Source organism: Mytilus trossulus, chromosome 4 (assembly GCF_036588685.1).
Source record: "Mytilus trossulus isolate FHL-02 chromosome 4, PNRI_Mtr1.1.1.hap1, whole genome shotgun sequence".
In the NCBI taxonomy this organism is placed as follows: Eukaryota; Metazoa; Mollusca; class Bivalvia; order Mytilida; family Mytilidae; genus Mytilus; species Mytilus trossulus.
Genome location: NC_086376.1, coordinates 20701988 through 20723665, shown reverse-complemented (window position 1 = coordinate 20723665; position 21678 = coordinate 20701988). Strand labels below are relative to the sequence as shown.

The 21678-nt window shown below is 32.0% G+C and overlaps 2 protein-coding genes across 4 annotated transcripts in view; one reads left to right on the top strand and one right to left on the bottom strand.

The window, feature by feature from the left end:
• Window positions 1-1316: 1316 nt before the first annotated feature.
• On the bottom strand, window positions 1317-8804 carry LOC134714863 (DNA-directed RNA polymerase III subunit RPC7-like). The gene is made up of 5 exons (XM_063576513.1): window positions 8614-8804; window positions 3696-3888; window positions 3035-3174; window positions 2419-2553; window positions 1317-1639 (listed from the first exon to the last, which is right to left on the bottom strand). The coding sequence occupies exons 1-5, from the start codon at window positions 8728-8730 to the stop codon at window positions 1550-1552; spliced, it is 675 nt and encodes a 224-aa protein (XP_063432583.1). The 5' UTR covers window positions 8731-8804; the 3' UTR covers window positions 1317-1549.
• A 165-nt stretch (window positions 8805-8969) lies between these two features.
• LOC134714862 (ATP-dependent Clp protease ATP-binding subunit ClpX-like) overlaps window positions 8970-21678 on the top strand; it is a 28404-nt gene continuing 15695 nt past the window's right edge. For all 3 annotated transcript variants that reach the window (XM_063576512.1, XM_063576511.1, XM_063576510.1), the window contains exons 1-5: window positions 8970-9277; window positions 12973-13188; window positions 14036-14166; window positions 14634-14808; window positions 15229-15279. In XM_063576512.1, coding sequence (XP_063432582.1) covers window positions 9205-9277; window positions 12973-13188; window positions 14036-14166; window positions 14634-14808; window positions 15229-15279 — 646 coding nt within the window. In that variant the 5' untranslated portion in view covers window positions 8970-9204. The remainder of the gene's footprint in view (window positions 9278-12972; window positions 13189-14035; window positions 14167-14633; window positions 14809-15228; window positions 15280-21678) is intronic.

Genomic DNA, 21678 nt, shown 5'->3' with positions numbered 1-21678 from the left:
TGAAACATTTTCATACTTGTGAATCAATGTGAATAAAACAGACATATATATGATGCATTCAGACAGTAGATATTAATATGCCAATTTCTGTATGTTGTAGTTGAGAAAAGTGTGCCATAAATGTGTTACAGTTGGAAGGACAACATAAACAGGTAAACCAGTATACCTCCTCAATCATACTTTAGAGAGGATATAATAAATACTATAAATTGAGATTTTTTTTTGTGAACATGAGAAAAAAAGAGTCCTCTCCTCAACCTTTTTTTCCGTCACAGAGAGCTTGACAAAAGGATAGTGATCCGGCAGCAGCGTTAACTAACTTCTTCAAAGCTTTATATTTTAGAAGGTGGAAGACCTGGATGCTTCATATTTTGTTAAAAGATGCCTTATGTAATGTTTCTGTCTATTATATGTCTTTTGTCCTGAACTTAATTTTGATGGATCAGTGATTACTGTCAAATTGAAATAAATGTTGAGAATTTTGTTATATTAATTTCTTTCTAATATGATGTGTAAAAGGGTAACTATATTTAGTATGTGCCTACCTTGCAAGGTCCTCATGCCTGTCAGATAGATTTCTTTTGACCTCAACCTCATTTCATGGATCAGTGAAAAAGGTTTTTTTTGCGGTCAAGTCCATATAATAGTATAGTAAAATCTAGTATATTTGCTGTATGGAAGGATTGTAAGTTGAACATGTCCAACTGTTATCTGATCTTGACCTCATTTTTATGGTTCAGTGGTTATAAATAAGTTTTTATGTTATGGTATTTTTTTCTAATCCTATATCCAACAGGTCAACTAAATTTGGCGTATGGAAATATTTTATGATGTACTCTGGCCTTTGTTAGTCTTGTATGATTTTTAAATTTTAGTTTCTTGTGTATAATTCGGAGTTTAGTTTAAGTTAAGTTTGTTTCTTAGATACTATAAGCAATAGGTTAACTATATTTAATGCATAAATTGATCAGAAGGTGTGCATGTCTGTCTAGCATGGTTCATCTGACCTTGACCTCATTTTCATGGTTCATTAGTCAATGTTTAGTTTTACTAGTTAAGTCTGTTTCTTACAAACTATAAGCAATAGGTCAACTATATTTGGTGTATTGAATGATTGTAACGTGTACCTGTATTTCTAGTTTGGCTTATCTTACTTTGACCTCATTTTCTTGGATCATGATAAGTTTTGTTTGATATTTGTAGGATTGCTTTATATTTAGGTCTATCTACAAAAAAATCAATTGTCAGTAATAAAGAAGGCGAGACATTTCAGAATATGCATTCTTGTTTTTAAATAAATTAAAAAAAAAAAAATCTTTATGGTAATTAAAGTTTTAATTTATATCTGAATGCATCCATTGTAACATATGAGCTTTTCATTGAACTCTACTGATTACATTATTTTGTTGCTTTACAGAAATGTGTTCCAGCTTAATTTGACCTGTATACAGTCAAAGAAGTGTTGACAACTATCTGAAGTTTCCTAGTCCTTTCTTCACATCTTCTTATCACTGTTTTCTTTGAATCTCCCTTAGAGGAAAGTGTTGATTCAATATATTGGCCCGTCACCATCATCATCGTCATCATCATCACCATATGTTTCTCCATTGTCGAAGTACGTCAATATATAATCAGTTTCCTACAAAATAATTAAGAGTGAAAAAGTCAATATCTTGTTGAATGAAAAAATAATGCATGAATTTTAAGTCCTAATTCTTACATACATATGATAGAGCATGAAAAATTAAAAAAAATCCTGTGTTCTGTATTTCTTCTGAGTTAAAATAAAAAAAATAAAAATACATTGTAACAGAGCATTTAAACAGATATATATGTGGCTCCAACAAGGTCAAAACATACCTACAACCTTAGTGGGGTTGCCTTTAGACTTGATGTAGCATTATTAGGATCTGTAACATTTAAAAATGTTCAAAAACTACAGATTAGATAAGATTTGAAGCGTTTAGTTCTTCTTAAAGTGACATGGTGACCTGAGATAATTTTTAAATGTGACCTTGTGACCTACGGGGGAACCCTATAGGAGCCCCAGATATGTCTTGACATTGTAACCTAATCACAAACTTTGATAAGTGTTGATGTTGTTCCTGATCCAACATCTTATTTCTTGATATTATTATTGTGGATTCATTTATTTTCATGGGTATCAATTTTCAAATTGATATACTACCAATAATGAATCCACAGTATGACCACTTCTGAAATTTCATGATATTATTATAATCACTTCTGAAATTTCATGATATTTATTATTCTAACCACTTCTGAAATTTCGTGATTAAATTATTATTGGTCCCCATGATGTTGAAAAATATGATAGAGCTGTGAAAAGTTCTACCCCTCCAATATGCATGTATATTACTACGACAAATTTCTTCTCCTCTTATATGATGTCAATACCTCTTCTTCATCAATTTCCTCATCAATATCAAGGTCTAGATCCTCCTCTGTTTTCTTTTCTGGGTTTGCTCCTTCCTCTTCCTCATCTTCTTCTCCTTCTTTATTTGTCATGGCAGCTTCTTTTTTCTCCAGTTTCTGTCAACATTATATATTTGCCATTAATCAACTAGGAATTTTAAAATAATATTTTTTACATCATTAATTAGTAGGAAGTAATGTTCAAACCCAAACAACCCTGTTGTGTAACTATGCTATTATTAACTGAGGTTTCAACTTCATCACATTGTATGTCTTATAGTAATGTAGCTGTTGACTTCCTTAAGATTTTTATCATGGCTGGTTACAGTAGGTATCTTCCATTAATTCAATAAGAATTGTCTTTAACTATAACTTGCCTGCCATGGAATAATTCTAATACATATCTAAATGTACAAATGTATAACAAAAGGAAATTGTGGTAATACTTCATTAAGACACCAACCCAGCAACTCAATGAAACAGGGTTAAACCTAGCAGCCCACAGACTGAAAACTACTTGTGCTGAACTTGATTTTGAAATAGAAAATTAACTAATTTTTACATCCACACAATATGATTCTGATGTCAATACATGTACCTCCAAAGTTTTTGATATTTCTTTTTCTGATGTCTTTGACTTTTTAGAGGCTGGAATATTTGGTTTTATAGGTTTACTGCCACCAAATTTACGAACTTTCTTCTCTGCAGGCTTTAATTCATCTGGAAACATTCTCCAATCTGCCAATTCAAATTAAAATATATACATTCAAAGGATATCTATAAAGGTCTGAAACTGAGATCACATTTATATATATATATATATATCTATTTTATATTAGAGCATATAAATTAAAACGCTAGATTTAAACTGACGAGGGAAGGTAACACACAGCCACTGAAAGCTTTATTTTGAAGCCCAGGTGTTCGTGTGGTCTAGCGAGACGGCTGTCACGATATCTCAGTAGCATGGGTTCAAATACCGGCGAGGGAAGTACAAAAACATTTGTGAAAGCAAATTTACAGATCTAACATTGTTGGGTTGATGTTAAGATGAGTTGTATATATATATAAGGGTTCAACAGTTCTGCTGGGTTTATTTGTTTGAAAGTGATTTTTTTAAAGATTGCAGAATACCGGTACTAGAGAAGTTAAAGTTTAATGTACTGATAATGCAAGTTTTAACTGGATTCTATCATTCTAGATTGTGTTGCTCTTATGTTTCTTGTTCTGTATAATATATCATTCATAAAAATCTTTACCTGGATTCCATTGTCCCAATGTATCTTGTCCTGATTGATATTTATCTGAATATCTATCAATATCTTTCCTTTTCTCTTTGGATTGTATGTAGTATGGGGACTTTTTCATAAAACCTATGAATTCTTTCTTCAATGCACAAATATATTCATAGTCTTCACTTTGTTTCAGTGGTACTGGTTTGAATTCTTGTGGCTAAAATACAGAGAAAAAAATCAACTCCTGCATTATTATAATATAATATTTCATGGCGTTTTAAGAGTATTTTTGTAAAGAAGTGGTCACTACACAACACCTACCCACATTTAACTTCTCCCATTATCCAGATAATCCACAACAAGAATGGTATTTATGTTTGCTTTGGACATGATATTGGAGATAAAAGATAAAGTCAAGTGATTGGTACTCTGATCAGGGCTAAGATTTTGATTTCAATGTGGATCAATTTATTAACGGGACCAAAATAAATGAAATGGCAATACATGGTTTGATACAGCATCAAAGAAACCTAAATATTCAGTTTTTGATGAAATCAAATATTAAAGTTAAATTTGAACACTTTAGACCACAAAATAGACAATTTTTTCATAGGGATATAATTTCTAAAATCTAAATACACAGTTAAATTCATCATATAATAGAACCGCATGAATTCAAGACTTTGAATTAGACCCCATTGAAATTGGTCAAGAAAAATGTATACACAAGAGTTTATGTTTACGGCCCTTTTTAAAAAAAAATATGGTACAATGTAATACATGTATTTTATGGTACAATGTAATACATGTATTTTTATTTTTAAAAAACAGTTGTTGGCATGACACGGGTTATGTTCTTATATTTTATGATAGTATGATACTAAACCTGTAACGGGAGGGATTGTGCCTGATATTCATATGATGAATACATAATCTTTTAATCAGTTTAATTGAGGTCTGGAGCTGGCATGTCAGTTAACAGCTAGTTGTCTGTTGTTATTTATGTATTATTGTCATTTTATTTATTTTCTTTTGTTACATCTTTTGACATTGGACTCGAACTTCTCTTGAACTGAATTTTAATGTGCGTATTGTTATGCGTTTACTTTTCTACATTGGCTAGAGGTATAGGGGAGGGTTGAGATCTCTTAAACATGTTAAACCCCGCCGCAATTTTACGCCTGTCCCAGCTCAGGAGCCTCTGGCCTTTGTTAGTCTTGTATGACTTTAAATTTTAGTTTCTTGTGAATAATTCGGAGTTTAGTATGACGTCCATTATCACTGTACTAGTATGCATATTTTAAGGGGCCAGCTGAAGGACACCTACGGGTGTGGGAATTCTCGCTACATTGACCCATTGGTTGCCTTCGGCTGTTGTCTGCTCTATGGTCGGGTGGTTGTCGCCTTGACATATTCACCATTTCTTTTCTCAATTTTATAAATACATTTTTATGCACTCAAGTTATTGTTCCTGAAAACATAAAATCCTTGTTTTAGGGGGGATTACCCCTAATTTCTAAAAGGGATTTGACCATTACAAGTTACTCAATAAATCTATCCCAACCTTATTTTTGAGGTATGGAACCTTTTGGTACAATTTCATAGAGTTCCAAACACTTACAATAGTTATTTTCCTGAAACAAGAAAAGTGACAGTTTATTTCCCCTTATTCCATACAAGTCAAAACAATAACCACCAAAATCAATCAAAACCTTCCTTTTGTGGTATTGAACCTTGTGGTACAATTTCAAAATCTATGTATACAACTATACTAAATTTCGGCTAGAAACCAAATGACATTTGGATCATGGTGACAATGTTATACCATATTAAACCACAGTGGTCGTTATAAAACTAGGAAAATATGTAGCTTAATCATTAAAGTGAACAGAAAATGTTGATACAAATCTCCAGAATATTTATACAATGTAGGACTCTAAAGTGCAATGGGGACCCTTAAGTTCGATGGTCAAGCTGAAGTGCCATGATTTACGCTTAAGTGTGATTCCTCCATAAGCTTAAGCCTGATGGTCTGCGAAAGTATAGGCATAAGAAATGTAGTTGGATTATGATGGTACCAGTAGTTAATAGTAACTTAAAATTAACACACCTTAGACAAATTAAAAATATTACTTTTAAACCAGATGTCAATGACTTAATTAAATTAAACCTAACTGTGCATTCTCGGCTAATGCAAAGGTATTTTATTTTGGTAGCTGGAACTGTTGCATAAAATGTTCACTTTCGTAACACGATAAAATAATTAAATAGAAAGATTTTGCGAATTACTTTATTTCTATTACCTAAAGTAAAGTTTCATGTAGACCCTTTGGCTAAAATGCCCGTTTTTTCAGCTCAAATTTACTCTGAGTACAGCTATCCTGCGCATCTGTAAAATTTTGAAGGCATGGCATGCCCTAGATAAATAAATTTCAAATAAGTTTTATGTTTTAAAAAAATAAAAATTTACCAGGATTTTGCAGTACACTTTTTTTCATTCCTACAGAAGATGCCAAAATAAACTAAATTAGGAGACAGGTCTAAGAAATTCCCCACAGGTAATAATTGAAGTTAGCTGCATTGGCTGACATGGACAATAGATGGACAATAGATACCTGATAATAATTGGTGATTTAAACTGTTGACATGACTGGACCATATCAAGGGAAACTTATCTGTTTGTTAATTTAACCATCTTCGCAGGGACGAAAAAGTGCATGGCAAAATCCAGTTAAGTTTTCTAAATCATACAATGCATTTGAATTATATTTATCTAGGGCATGTTAGGCCATGAAACACCATATATTATTATATTATATTTATATACTAGAACACACCCGCGAAATATTTCGCGGGCATTTAGAGCGTAGTTTAAAGTATGAAAAGTGTTGTTGGAAGAATTTTGTAAAATATTAAAGGACTGGAAAATTTCAGCAAAACTATCATAAGTCATAGGTTATTGGAGGGGGATAGGAGGGGTCCTGATCCCGAAATCCCGGGCTTTAAAACATGAAATCCCGAAATCCCGGGCTTAAAAACGAAATCCTGAGGTCCTGAAATTCAAAAAAAGGAATTCCAGGATCCCGAAAGGGTAAATCCCGAAATCCCGAGTTTAAAAACACTCGATCCCGGAGTCCCGATAAAGGTCATATCCCTCCTCTTATTGGGGACAGGAAAATGCTTTTTTTATCCCTCTTCCTTTATTTCCAATATTCCCATTTTTTGGTTTTCTATCAATTTCAATATGAACATACATTTAGTATGTTATGAACATTCAAGTCGGGAGCCTGTAATTCAGTGGTTGTTGTTTGTTTATGTGTTACATATTTGTTTTTCGTTCATTTTTTTGTACATAAATAAGGCCGCTAGTTTTCTGGTTTGAATTGTTTTACATTGTCAGTTCGCGGCCTTTTAAAGCTGAGTATGCGGTATGGGCTTTGTTCGTTGTTGAAGGTCGTACGGTAACCTATAGTTGTTAATATCTGTTTCATATTGGTCTCTTGTAGAGAGCTGTCTCAACATGGCAATCATACCACATCTTATTTTTTTTTATAATCAATGAATTTTGTAAAAGATTTAATGACTGGAGAATTTCAGAAAAGCTATCAAAAGTTCACATGAATATTGTTAGCCCTCTTCATTACTATATAAATATAGTGTATTTACTTTCAATTCTAAGTTAACTAATCGACCCATAGTGGTCATTGATATAGTATACAGACCCTCTCTATTTAATAAACTCTGTGACTGCCGTGGATAGTAAACTTGAAAATGATAGCAGATAGAATTCTGAAAATACACTTTATTCTTTGTATATGTATGTTCAAAGTATACAGAAAAACGCAAACCGGAAGTCTAATCTGACTTAAAATTTCGTCCAATGACGGGACAATATCTGGATGCCTTTTTTCTTGTTTTTCTCCAAAAATAACTCAATCTGAATAATCATATGAATGGATGACAAATGTGACTATGCACTGTACCTATAGGACACAGAGGCACGTTGATTAATTTATTGTGGAAAGAAGAGAAGCGACACCCAAAATGAGGTCTTCTCGTTTAATAGTATAGATACAGATACATGTGGCCATATGACCATTTATAACATACATGTATTTGGGGGAGAAATATTCCCAATTATATGTGACCTTTTTTCCTGTGACATTTTTTGCATGACTTTTTTTTCGGGTAATGCAAATGACCGAATAACACTGTTATTATCTGAATTTTCATTTGCACTGCTATTATCACAATAACACTTGTAATGACTGAATAACACTTTTAATTTTAATATTAACACATATTGGTGACTTTTAACCATTGATTTATTAAGTAATTATATATAAATGTTTTATCAATGTATATATTTTTAACTTGAAAATGATTTACAGAAAGCAGAAAATTTCATAAAGATCTTTTTAAATTTAGCTAGTAAATCGACCATTGTGATTTTTTTGGTCACCATATTGGATGTACATGTACACGCTAAATTTAAAATGTTTTTTATCAACTTATCTTCTTGCTTTAAATCATTTATAAGTAATCAAATACATCGATACTATACTATTATTTAATAATCGTTGTTTAAAAATTAGACACCAATATGTGCTATTAATATAAAATTTCAAGTGTTATTCGGTCATTACAAGTGTTATTCGGTCATTACAAGTGTTATTCGGATAATAATATAACAGTGTCATTTGAGGTACCGCTTTTTTCCTGTGACTTTTTTTACTACATTGTTCTACACACAGGCACTCGTCTCAGAATTCCATCCCACCCCCTGTATACTTTTAAATAACACCTTTTTTTCTGAGACGAGTGCATGTGTTTCTACTCTCATATATTATTCTGAATGAGAATGAAATATTTGTTACTGGTCTCAATCAATCAAATTATTTATCTATTTCATCATGACATCTCTGTTTCTTATTCTATTTACCGGGAAGAGTGGTGGCGGTTGAAGAACAGGCCCTATGGGTACTTCTCCCTTGTTGATTCCCAAAGCTTCTACATTGAAGGATACAGTTCTTCCTCTACCTCTACCTCGGCCTGCCATTGGCCTGGTCAAGAATAAAATTGTTGACTGGTGGAAGCGGCCATCTTTAGGGATCTTTAGGGAGATTTCCAAACACGCAATATCGAAATTAATATTTTGGATAAAAAACTACGAGATTGAATTTCAATTAAACAACTGAGGGATATCAAATTGATAAAAGTGGTATTTCTTTGATTTTCAAGATTAAAACATTTACTGTCAAAGTTATTTTATATATATTTTTCTGTGAACTACGATTTCTCCCTGTAACCTTGACCTTAAAATGTCAACAATCGTTGAGATGGAAGACTAGTAGAATTCTTATATAAAACTGTTTTATGTTGAATATCCTCTCTGCAAATCACACATTTCGTGATATGCGATAGCGTTTAAGCACTTCGACTTTTTTTTAAACACAACTGTTTGAAAAGTAACCTGTTGTCGATCAAGTTTAGGAACAGTAACATTTTTACATTGAAATTTTTATCAACAAATATGTCTGCATCAATAAGGCTTTGCAGTAGCCCTGTTCGTCATATGGTTGCTTCTACCTTCAGAAGAAACATTGGTAAGTATTTTCTAAACTGTGAGGCAGATGTCAATGATGAAAAGTGAATGTAATATCATGTATTAATTTGACAACATGCTCATGATGATGAAAAAAAAATGCAATTTTTCGACTATAATTTCATCATTTCCAGAAAATATTCTATTTAAAGCACACAAATATACACAACTGAAATGTTTTTGACGGAAGTGTAGATATCTAGTAAAGGTCAATTATGACAGCACTTTTACTAAACTGTCATTTTCATACATGTGATGGACTGTGAAACTCAGATCAGGAGATTTGAAAATTTTGGTCAGGAGATTAGGACTCAGATCAGGAGGTTTTTTATCGACATAAATTTTGTCGTAAATGTAACCATATGAAGTAGAAATTGTGTTTTTTCTACAAATTGTAATATGTTTAAAGTACCCTTATTGCCTTTCTATTTGAATAAAATAAAATATTAAGCAGATCTGTTTCCTGTTTAGTTTTGTTTTGTTTTTGATAAATGATTGTTCACTGCTTGCAAATAAATCATTATATTTACATGTATCTATCTTATCTGTGTAAATTTTTAAAGATATTGTATGTTCCAATCACATAATTGATAAACAGATTTAGAATATAAACTTCAATTTAATCCTTGAAAGGAGGTCTAGATTGCTAAAATAATTTATAAATTTATATTTTTTTATTTGTCCCAAAACATTTAAATTCCTTTAATCAACATCCGTTTATGATTATTAGATTAAAATATTAATCATTAATAGTCTTTTTACAATTTACATTTTTAAAAGCAAAATAACTGAAAACAGGATAAAACAAAGGGAAGTAACAAAAATGTAGTTCAATATCCCCAATACACATCGTTTTTATAACACAACGGCAGTTAGCCAGAGGTGAACATTGTTGATTACCAGTATGTTTGACACCCCAGCTGTCTAGTGAAGCCAATTAATTATACATCTTCTTTGATGTACAGGTAAAATTTATTATATACAGTAGTAAGAAATGATCAAATATGGCGGCTGAAAATTTTCATTCATGAAATATTTCATACACGGGAGTTTTTTCTCCTGAACGGGAGGAAGGGAGGAGACCCCTGAAAACGGGAGTTTTGTACTCCCGTCGGGAGGTTCACATGTATGCATTTTTAATTTTACTACAGCATGTACATGTACATGTAACATAATCCATATGTAATCAGTCTGGCTTTTGGGTCGATCCGGCCCAAGTCGATCCGTTCCTCGTCAATCTAGCCCCACATCGATCTGGCTCATATGTAAAGTCGATCTGGCCCCAGTAAAAATTGATATATAAGGAATAAAAATAAAAGCAATTGTAATTCATAAATGTTTATGATTTTTATTATAATGTAACAGGTGTACGGTAAAAGAAATAAAAAAGGCCTTTGAAAGGACATTCTTGAGACAGTCTCACCAATATGCTTGAATCCTGCTATAATCTTTCCATTCAAAAATTTGGATTTAGATGACATTATTCTAGGTGTGGGGTTATGATTATTTTATTTTATTTTGAAAAAAAATAGTGATAAAATTGATCAGAAAAGATGGGTATACAAATATAAAAATGGAGATGTTGTATGATTGCCAATGAGACAACTCTCCACAAGATAACTAATGACACAGAAATAATTAACAGCTATAGGTCACCATATGGCCTTTAACAATTAATGAGCAAAGCCCATACCGCATAGTTACATGTAGCTATAAAAGTTCATGAAATCACAAATGTTAAACATTCCAAACGAAAAAAACTAATGGCCTAATTATTGTACAAAAATGACATTTGTTGATGGGACGTACTCATACCAGGTCTCTTCCACAAGTTTTAGTTATGTTTAAAAAATGTACGAAAAACAAATATATGTAACACAGCAACAAAAGGACAAGGCTGCTGACTTTGGACAGGCACATACAAATTAACAATACATACAGAATGTGGCAGGTTTAACATGTTAGCAGGATCCCAACAGTCCCCTTATATAGGACAGTGGTGTAACAGTGCCACATAAGAATGAACTACAGAAATCAGGTGAAATACAATGTACATATGATATACATGTACATGTATGACATAACGAAAACTTGAGGAAGAGACCGGGTATAAGTACATCCCAACAACAAAAAGACACTAGTTTTAAAAAATGAACGAAAAACAAATATGTAACACAGCAACAAAAGGACAAGCATTGAATTACAGGCTGCTGACTTTGGACAGGCACATACAAATACAATGTACATATGATATATGATATAACAAAAACTTGTGGAAGAGACCAGGTATAAGTACATCCCAACAACGAAAAGACACTAGTTTTAAAAAATGAACGAAAAACAAATATGTAACACAGCAACAAAAGGACAAGCATTGAATTACAGGCTGCTGACTTTGGACAGGCACATACAAATTAACAATACATACAGAATGTGGCAGGTTTAACATGTTAGCAGGATCCCAACGGTCCCCTAATAAAGGACAGTGGTGTAACCAGTACCACTTATAAGAATGAACTATAAAAATCAGGTGAAATACAATGTACATATGATATATGATATAACAAAAACTTGTGGAAGAGACCAGGTATAAGTACATCCCAACAACGAAAAGACACTAAGTAGAGATTTGAGAGAACTTGTTCATGTTGTTACTGACATCTAGTTCAAAGTCGATAACCATAACAACTAATATAAAAAATCTTGCATCATACTCATAGACTTTTCTCTTTAATAAGTCTTTATTTTTGCTGGAATTCAGGAGTTAGACATGTATCAGGTTTATTGTCATAATTGTGGAGAATTTATGATTATTTTTGGGGAAATCAGGCCGGTTAGGATAGAATGCTTTTTTGGAATTCTGGATTCAGCATATCATTTTTCCTGAAATTTGGAATGTCATCCCCTCCTTCCCTACTCTTAGGTCATTCATGGATTTAAATGGCTTAAAATCTATGTTAGAAAAGCAAATTGAGTAAATAGAGGAATTGTGTTGATTTAGATGATTTTCCTTTATATTATACAATTGCAGCTGAGCTGAGATAAATATGATTAATGATTAAACTGAAATAGTTATATAATTAGAATTCAATATCGTGCGTAAGAAATCTGTTTATATACATGTAGACCAAAAAAATGGCAAGTGAGAGCTGCACATCAATCTTCTAAGTTCAGCATACACTGATTCAGTTTGACAAATTAACATCTTGGTGACCTCAAACAGCATACTGTATGTATAGTCAAAAAATTGTTTTGCTAATGGAAATGGTGTGAGTCATTGATATATGAAATTGGCAAAATTAAGGTGTCACATAAGAGTCAATAAGAACATGTACAGCAATTTAAAAACAGTTAAAATAAAAATATAAATTTTGTGGTAAATGTAATTTGAATAAACAACAGAAGATTATTAAAGTAAAATACTATAAAAGGTCACAGACATCTTCTACCAAGAAAGAACCAAAACAGATTTCTTTGGCCAATCTTTATTTCCAAGGAGTAAAAATGGAGTATTAGGGATGGAACAATATACTTACATCAGTATGGTTTGGCACGACAGTTGAGACATTCAGAGCTGCCTTGAAGGCATGACTCCAAAATGTACATAGTTTTTACTGTAAAATACTGCAATGTTTATAATATAGCTAAGACAACGTCCTTTGTTGCAAAACAGTTATATTATGTTTTTATTTACAGTTTGTGTGCAGAGGGTTTCTGATGTAAGAATTTTCAAAGTATGGCAACAAATAAGTGCTGCCCCAGGCAGTTATCGATTTATGTGTACCGGGAAAGATGGCGGAGGTGGGGAGGAAGGAGGTGGAGGAGGAAAAAATTTCAAACCACCTGGTGACATAAAATCCTTTAAGTGTCATAAATGTGGCCACGAAAATAAATATGATTTAGCTGGTAAAGGTAAGTTTATTATTGTATGTCTTTAAATGATGTTTCCATGAAATTTAAAATGCAATTGGTTGAATAAGTTTTGCAATCAGATCAAATTGTTAAAAATTTACAAATGACCAGTTTAGTTTTGCAATTACTGAACAGTGGGTTATTTTCGAGGGTGTAAATTTCACGATTTTAAATTTTAATTGAATAAAGTAAACGAAATATTTTGGTGGTTATCATTTTTGCGGATTAAAAACTTTTATCAATATCTTTGCATGTTCACTTTAAAATTGGTAGAATAAAATTGGTAGAATTTATTTTGGTGATTTTGTTCTATCCTTTTAAATTTACACCCCTGGAAAATAACCCGCTATAAGGTATCATGTTGATATGCAGATATTTATTTTGTTTTTAAATATTTTGTTGTCAAACATGTCTTGAATAGTTATAAAAAAAATAATACAAAAATTAGGCATTGATAGGGTACTTCAAATGTATTTACATATCTGGTTAATTTGTGAATACAGTTCCATTGTTTATCAATGGGAAGCCAAAGTTGAATTATATTTTTCAGTGGACAGATCTTTGATTACAGTTCAGAATTTTAGACTTTTTTTTACAATAATGATTCCAGCTTTAATATGTATTAAGATTTTTGATTTAAGTTACTTTACTGCTATATGAGTGAGAAAATTGTGACTTCCTTTATAGAATTTCATGGTTTACATGTTGTCATTTCGAAATTTTATAGCTTACTATTTTCATATTGGGGTGATTACAGGAATGTAGTTTATAATGGGTTGCTGCGTTTCTAGTGGAATGGGCTTTTGAAAACAATGTATTTAATGTGGAAACTTTTGTTTGTTTACAGAAAAGAAATTTTCGGTATTGGTTTGCCAGAACGAGGACTGTAAAGCCAGCATCATAGTAGAACCAATTAGTTCCCCAGAACCACCAAAACCACCTAAACCAGAAATCACGGTCAACTACAAGCCTGAAGATGTAAGATACTAAGAAATGAACAATTCTTAATGAATATATTTGTTTGCCTGGGGTATAATTTGTATTCTTGTTATTTTAATATACCAGTACATTGAAAGATGACCAATCAGTGTGGTTAGAACTCTAAACCATTGTTAACCAAAGTAGGAAGTCTGCAGTGTCTGAAAGTGTTCAAACAGTAAGACAAACTCTTGCCTTACTATTCCAATTCTTAAAACTACAATATAGACAACAACACCCATTAATTACCGCATGATAAGAGCTTATTCTGGTTGACATGTTTCACCACCAAGAGTGGCGTCTTCCAATTCTTATCAAATAAAATAAAAATCCAATATAAGCCATACATATACATCATGTATATATGATAGAACAACACATTATAAAATGTACTGTAATATCTAATAAAAGTACACTACTCAAAAAGAAATCAGTAGCAATGACTTTAAAAATGTTTATTTTAACAGATTCACAAGTTTTTGGACCAGCATGTAATAGGACAGAAGAAATGTAAGAAATATCTAGCTACACAAGTGTACCAACATGCCAGAAAGATTCAGAAGATAATGAGTGAACAACAACAGAAAACTGCACAGGTGGAAACAGATGTCAAAATGAAGGACTTTGAATTGCAGTTCAGAGGTATTGTACACAAATTTGCTTATACATGTACATGGAAAATAGTTAGCATCACATTTAATGGTTATGATTAATAAGACCTTAATGATTTTGATATAAAGTATTTCTCTACAAGATCTTAAAACTACTTGCATTACCAAATACACTGGACAAACTTAATTTAACACACTGAGTTTGTGAAATCTTTTTTTTTTTTTTTTTTTCATTTGTTAGCTTAGTTGCTGTCTCATTGGTTTATAACCCAATTTTATAGTTTATAAGAGGTGTGAAAAAATAGGATTGTTCTTTAGAATTTTTAGTACATTTTGTCAAGATTCAAGATTGCTTATTCTAGATTAAATTTCCAGTGATGATGAAGATATGATAATTTAACTGGTAACACTATCAATGTTATAACAGGATTTATATTTTTGTTTGTTTCAGCATTCCTAGGAAATTCAGGAAAGGTGGTCCCTTTCCAGACCCAATATCAAGGTAAAATATTTTTTGTCAATATTTGGCTGTGGATCAAATACTTGTAGTTAGTATATATATACATTTGTATTAACAAATAAATAACTTTCATGTTTTATAACTTTAAACTTATATGAATTACTATCCAGAATCTTCTTTTTATGCCCAACCTACGATAGTAGAGGGGCATTATGTTTTCTGGTCTGTGCGTCCGTTGTACCGTCTGTTTGTCCGTCGGTCTGTCCCGCTTCAGGTTAAAGTTTTTGGTCAAGGTAGTTTTTGATGAAGTTAAAGTCCAATCAACTTGCAACTTAGTATACATGTGCCCTATGATATGATCTTTCTAATTTTAATGCCAAACTAGAGTGTTGACCCCAATTTTACGGTTCACTGAACATAGAAAATGATAGTGCAAATTTCAGGTTAAAGTTTTTGGACAAGGTAGTTTTTGATAAAGTAGGAGTCCAATCAACTTGAAACTTAGTATACATGTTCCCTTTGATAAGATCATTCTAATTTTAATGCCAAATTAGAGAATTTATTCCAATTTCACGGTCCACTAAACATAGAAAATGATAGTGCAAGTGGGGCATCCGTGTACTGTGGACACATTCTTGTTTCCTTAGAAGTTAAAAAATGTAATGGGAATAGTATTCCATCAGTGGTAACAAAGCTTCCTCTGTGGAATCAGTTTTGTAGGAATGTTTGTCAAAATATTATTATTTGCATTATATAAAAAAAAAAAAAATTCTTAAGAAAAATGGTACAGACCTTCTAAAATTCAAACTGACCACACGCACGATACACGCACGCACGATACACGCACGCACGATACACGCACGGTGAATGCACGATACACGCACGGTACACGCACGATACACGATACACGCACGATGAGCGATGAGCGTTACACGAAGGATTAACGCAAAATGAATGATGAATGATGAACGCACGATACACGCACGATGCACGATGAATGATAAATACACGATACACGCACGATACACGCACGTTAAATGATTCATTGACGAATGAACAACGAACGCACACGAGTCTCAAAGCTATTAATATTTAGAATAGTATTTAAAATTTATATGCATTGTAATTAAAGGCAATACTTGTAGCTGTTTTGACGATACCAGCATAATATATAATATGCTATTTTGCCAGCTCAGATTCAAATAACTAAATTAAAGTCGGCTATTTTATAGGCACCGGAAATATTTCTGAACTTAGACAGAAGCTCCTACCAATCAAAATATAGTGTCTTGATTAAAGTTCAGCCTGAGAGGTCAAGTTTACGGCAAACGAAGGCGAGACATTGTGTTCCGCGAAACCCTAAACTAATTTTATTTCATACAGTTAAATATCTAAATTTTATTTTCATGCATACAATGCCCGACGCATTATATCTATAGACAGTGACTGGTTCTAAAAATTATTTCAACTACATGTTTGATATAATTGATTGCAACAAACGAATGATCTATGTATTTTTATTTTCATGTTATATAATTTTTCACTTTGACGGTTTATATGTATATATCTAAAAAAAATAGTAAGCTGTTTTTGTATTCACTACAAGCATAGCAGAAATTATTTGATTCTTTTATGTTAACATGCACTGCAAATTTTTCTAGTTCTGTACATGCATGTATATACTTATCAACAGGGCATATTAGGTTAATTTCACCAATAAATGAGTAGTTGAAAATTATTTAGAACGTGTCGGTTTTTCCTTGATATTGCCGGAAATCAGTGATCCGACTGACACGAGCGAACTGACAAAATAACTGATTAAACAATCATAATCTCTTTTTTTTATATGTAAGTTACAATGTTCCTTATATTATCCATTGTTATCCATCAGAATCGTATATGTTAATTTAGAGCAAAAGATATTATTTTGTCAGAAAATTTGATTCGTACAAATTAATTAGAACTAGCTAAGAAAACGACATTTACCAAACAATTGGAAAATTTAAACATTTGTTATCAAATACTTCATTATATACTTCTGAAAGGACTTTTCGTCCTGAATATGCATGAAACGTTTGCCACTGGACGTTTAAACAACCACTGAATAATCAATTAATCAAATTTTTCTCTCAGTAATAAATGAATTAAACAATATAACTGACACAATTGGTGACTGTTGTTTGTTTGTACAGTAAACATACTGATTTTTTTTATTCCTTATATACAGTTTCAAGTATGTAAGAAAATTCATACATATTTCCAAACATCCTGACACTTCAAATTTGTAGGAGGTGAGATTCTCGGGGTGTTACCTAAAACTCTTTGGGGAAATGATATTTTTAATTCCAATTTGAAACCAAACGGTAATAGATATCCCATGTGTTTTTTTTTATATAAAATGCAGGTCTAATTTGATAAGGAGATTTGAAAAATCGATCTTAATGGTACATGTAGTTGAAATTTTACATTGCAATCATTTTGTGTCCGTCGTTGTCTTTCATACATGTACATATCAATTGGTGTATCCACTGTTTGCTGTTCGTAATCTGTTTTTTTTATGGCAGTCAGGCCTCGCGATCGGTGTCCAAATTTAAGCCCCCACTTAGGTAAATTAGTGAGCATGTATAGGGGAGGGGCTATTTTTCTCGATTCAAACATTATTTTCCTTCCCGGAATAAAAAAAAATAGCTTAACAATTTTTTTAATTTTTTTCATTTAATCATAAACCGATGCATATAAAATGATATTTTAAAAATTTAAAACATATTTTTATGGTAAATATATCTAAATGTCAGGATAATTTTCTTATCCAAATATTTTTTGTTTGTTTAAGGAAATAGTGTTACAATGTATCAGTTATGTAATTTGACACGTGTCTTATTATAGTTTAGTGATTTTCGGAAAAATTAACGAAAACCGGCACAGACGTTGTTCTATGAATCTTCTATTATAATTTGTGATCTTTTATTGATTAAATTTGAATATATGCATTAAATATCAATATCTATCTAGATAAGAAATGTGTTTACATTGTACAGCACCCCTTTTAGTCCTTAGTACCATATTCTCATTAGTGCACTTAGGAGTCCTTAGTCCTGGTTAGACGCACCATTTTCTGCTCTTTGGTCGGATTGTTGTCTCTTTGACACATTCTCCATTTCATTCCTCCATTTTATTCAATTAGTTGTGATTTCCTTAATAAAAGTGTCCTTTATAATAATTTTTTGACAGAAATTTTCTTACTTAATAATTGAAGAATTCTTTTTTTTTTTGACACATTTAAAATTGCTGCCGTAAATGTTATTTTGCGCGACGTCAAACTGTGAAATATCGGGAAAAGATGCATTTTTCCCCCGAGATTTTACTATTAGCTTAAAGGGAAACTCCGCAAAAAAAATCAAAAATTGATTATTCTGTATAAAAATGCTCAAATTCATTGATATTAAATTTTATTCTGCTAGACAAGAGATCACCATCGATTTTAAAATTAGAGTATCAATTCTCTGCGTTCCGCCAATTTGACCATCTTTGACCATCTTTTCCGTTTTAGCCACGATATGTCTATGAACCACAAAAGACCAAAACAGTAGTCGTAATTGCGAATGGATATCTTGTCAATCGTACGGTTGTATTATCCGACTTACTAATTTGATACGGAAAACAGTTTTTTGTAAGTAACCAAGGTCTGCATGTCGTTTTTAACTGTTTATATGGGAATTGGTTAAAAAGTCATAGTTCAAAGTCATAAATTATCATAAATAAGTGTTCCGTAAAAATTGTTTACGAAAATCTAATTTGTTCATAATTCTTTAATGTATTAAACTTATTTTGATAAATTCGGACATTCCCTTGTCTGATCACCTGCATGGCTAAAGGTATTACTCCCAAAGGTATTGTGAGGTGACACTCCAGGTATTCAAGCGATTTCCTGTCGGGTGTACTGTATAATATACATCTCTCAGACTGTCTTGCGTGTCCGATAGTGATATAAACTAGTCAATATTACTAAAACTCATACGCTTGTTTATAAATAACATTTCTGGTGTAAAGAATACTATTTATAAAAATCTAAATAGTTTAAAAAAAAAAGATTTGATAAAATAAAAATCTGTTTACACATTTTTTTCCAAGGGTAAATATTTTCTTTCTTGGTATTCAATAACAGAAAAAAGAATAAACTGCTTGTCCGCTAAATAGGGATATTCTTGCCATATAAAAGACTTATAGTTATATTAAAAAATAGGGAAAATGACTTTAAATTGGTTCTGTCTTTTTTTTAAATATCATTAAAGATGTGTGTCTAAAGTGAACGACACAAGAACTCCTTCATACTTTAGTACGAGAGTATAGCATGTAAACATTCCTTCTCAATATGGTTGTATTGGAAATCTTCTATTACAGATTAACAACTCATGGTCCGATATGCATGTAATATTTGGCACACGCCCATAGCTCTTTCTACCATCATCATCTTATTCTTTGATATTGCTGTAAACATCGATGGTTTACATCCAAACAAAATAGGAGTGATGTACCTTCAAAGCTTCTCCGTGTTATAAACTTGTAAAAGATAAAACCGAAATTTCGGTATTGACGTGAATCGACATCTAATAAACAGAATTTTTAAATAACGATTTTGAGTGATCACCTACCAAACCAATATAAACGTATGGCAAGATATAACCATGCAGGAATTTAGTTTTCGTCAGACACAAAAGCTCATCACTATCATAAAAGTATACGTATATGCATGCAGTTTTAAAATATCAAGAACAAGCGGTCGATGTCGGTAGTCCGTTTACTAACTGTTCAGAGTCAGACATGTCACTTGTTCATTCTTGGAAGCCTTCATATTCCCCGTCCGATGATGGGAACCCTTTCTGATTAAGTTGACTATAAATGCTTGTATGGTGGTTCTGTCGTTTATTGTTCGCTGGCTTATTGTTTGCTAGCTTCTGTCTGGTCTGATTACACGGGGATCCTCCTATCTGTTGTGCTAACGTTGATCGATTAAGGTTGGGTAATTTATATATAATAAATGAATAGTTGTTAAAAAAAAAATCAGAACGAAGAATTATTTTCTCAAGTGTACTTTTGTAAATTGTTCATGTAAATAATAAATTTGTCAACAGATCAATATATCTAATGTCGGTATTTAAAAGACCGCATACACATTTTGCGTTCGTATAATGGTATTGCTTCGTCGTCGTCCGTCGTCCGTTTGACTTGTTCGTGGAGCGTTTTCACAAATTCTGGAATACTAGTACTTTGTGGTTTCCAGTTAATCGCCATTTTGAATACGTGTTTTATAGATTCGCAAATGATACTTGTCCACAAATAAACATGTTAAAGCTGGTTACGAGGTCAGTAATACACAATCGTACAATCGTTCTTTAAGTGTTTGAAAGTACATGTTGAAGTTTTAATAATCAGAAAAAAGATGTGGTATGATTGGGGATGAGAGAACTCATCGCAAGAAATAAAATGACACAGAAGTTTTCACCATAAGTCACCCCACGGCCTTCAATAGTGAGTAATGAACATACCACAGTCATTATTTCATAAATTATCTCATACAATATGTTAAACAGACAATTTGTTAAAAAAATCGTAAGAGTTCCGCGGAACCCAGTGTCTCGCCTATTCTTTCTGTTAATCGCAAGCTCGACAAATATTAGGAAAAATATCAATCAAATATTCCTGTTGATACTATCTTTTCATTGGAAGAAACTCATTACCAAGTTTGGTAAAAACCAATCTAATAATGGTTAAAAACTTCTTGATACTATATTATGATCATAAACTAGCTTCTGTCCAAGTTTGGTAGAAATCCAAGATAGTTTTAGAGACGGTTATTAAAATTTCAAAAGCTTTAAGCACAGAGTGAATATTTGTAGACGCCTCCGCCGCCGAAGCCGACGGAATGTAGGATCGCTTAGTCTCGCCTCTTCGAGTAAAGTCGAAGACTTGACAAAAACATAAATATCAGACTTCCTTCTGACATACGTTTTTTATTGAAACCATTTGTATATGCACGATACTATGTCGGAATTAAAATAAAAACAAAACATTTATAAATATATATATTCCTTTTGTCTTCGTATATCTTACATTAACATTTTAACAAGCTGATCACACTCTTACTTATAAGTTAGCGCACACCAAAGTCGTGCATATATGGCAAACAATTTTGTTGGGATAGATATAAAACAACAGCAAAATTATTTGTCCTTTTATCATTTTAACTTGATCAGAATAACACATTAAATTATAAATATTAATATTTTCGATACAATTGTTTTAAATAACTTAAAATTAAAAGATCGTGATTGTTTAATCAGTTGCTACGTTATTTGGCACGTGTCAATCGGTTCATTGATTTTCGGCATATCAAAGAAAAACCGGCACGTGTCTAAATAATGTTGAATATTTCGTTTATTT

Bases quoted from the DNA above. Each gene is read 5' to 3' on its own strand.
- LOC134714863 (XM_063576513.1), bottom strand. From the start codon at position 8,730: ATGGCAGGCCGAGGTAGAGGTAGAGGAAGAACTGTATCCTTCAATGTA. The intron at 3,175-3,695 runs GTAAAGATTTTT...TTGAATTGGCAG, and splicing joins ATTGGGACAATGGAATCCAG to ATTGGAGAATGTTTCCAGAT. The intron at 1,640-2,418 runs GTATTGACATCA...ATTATTTTGTAG, and splicing joins AGGAAATTGATGAAGAAGAG to GAAACTGATTATATATTGAC.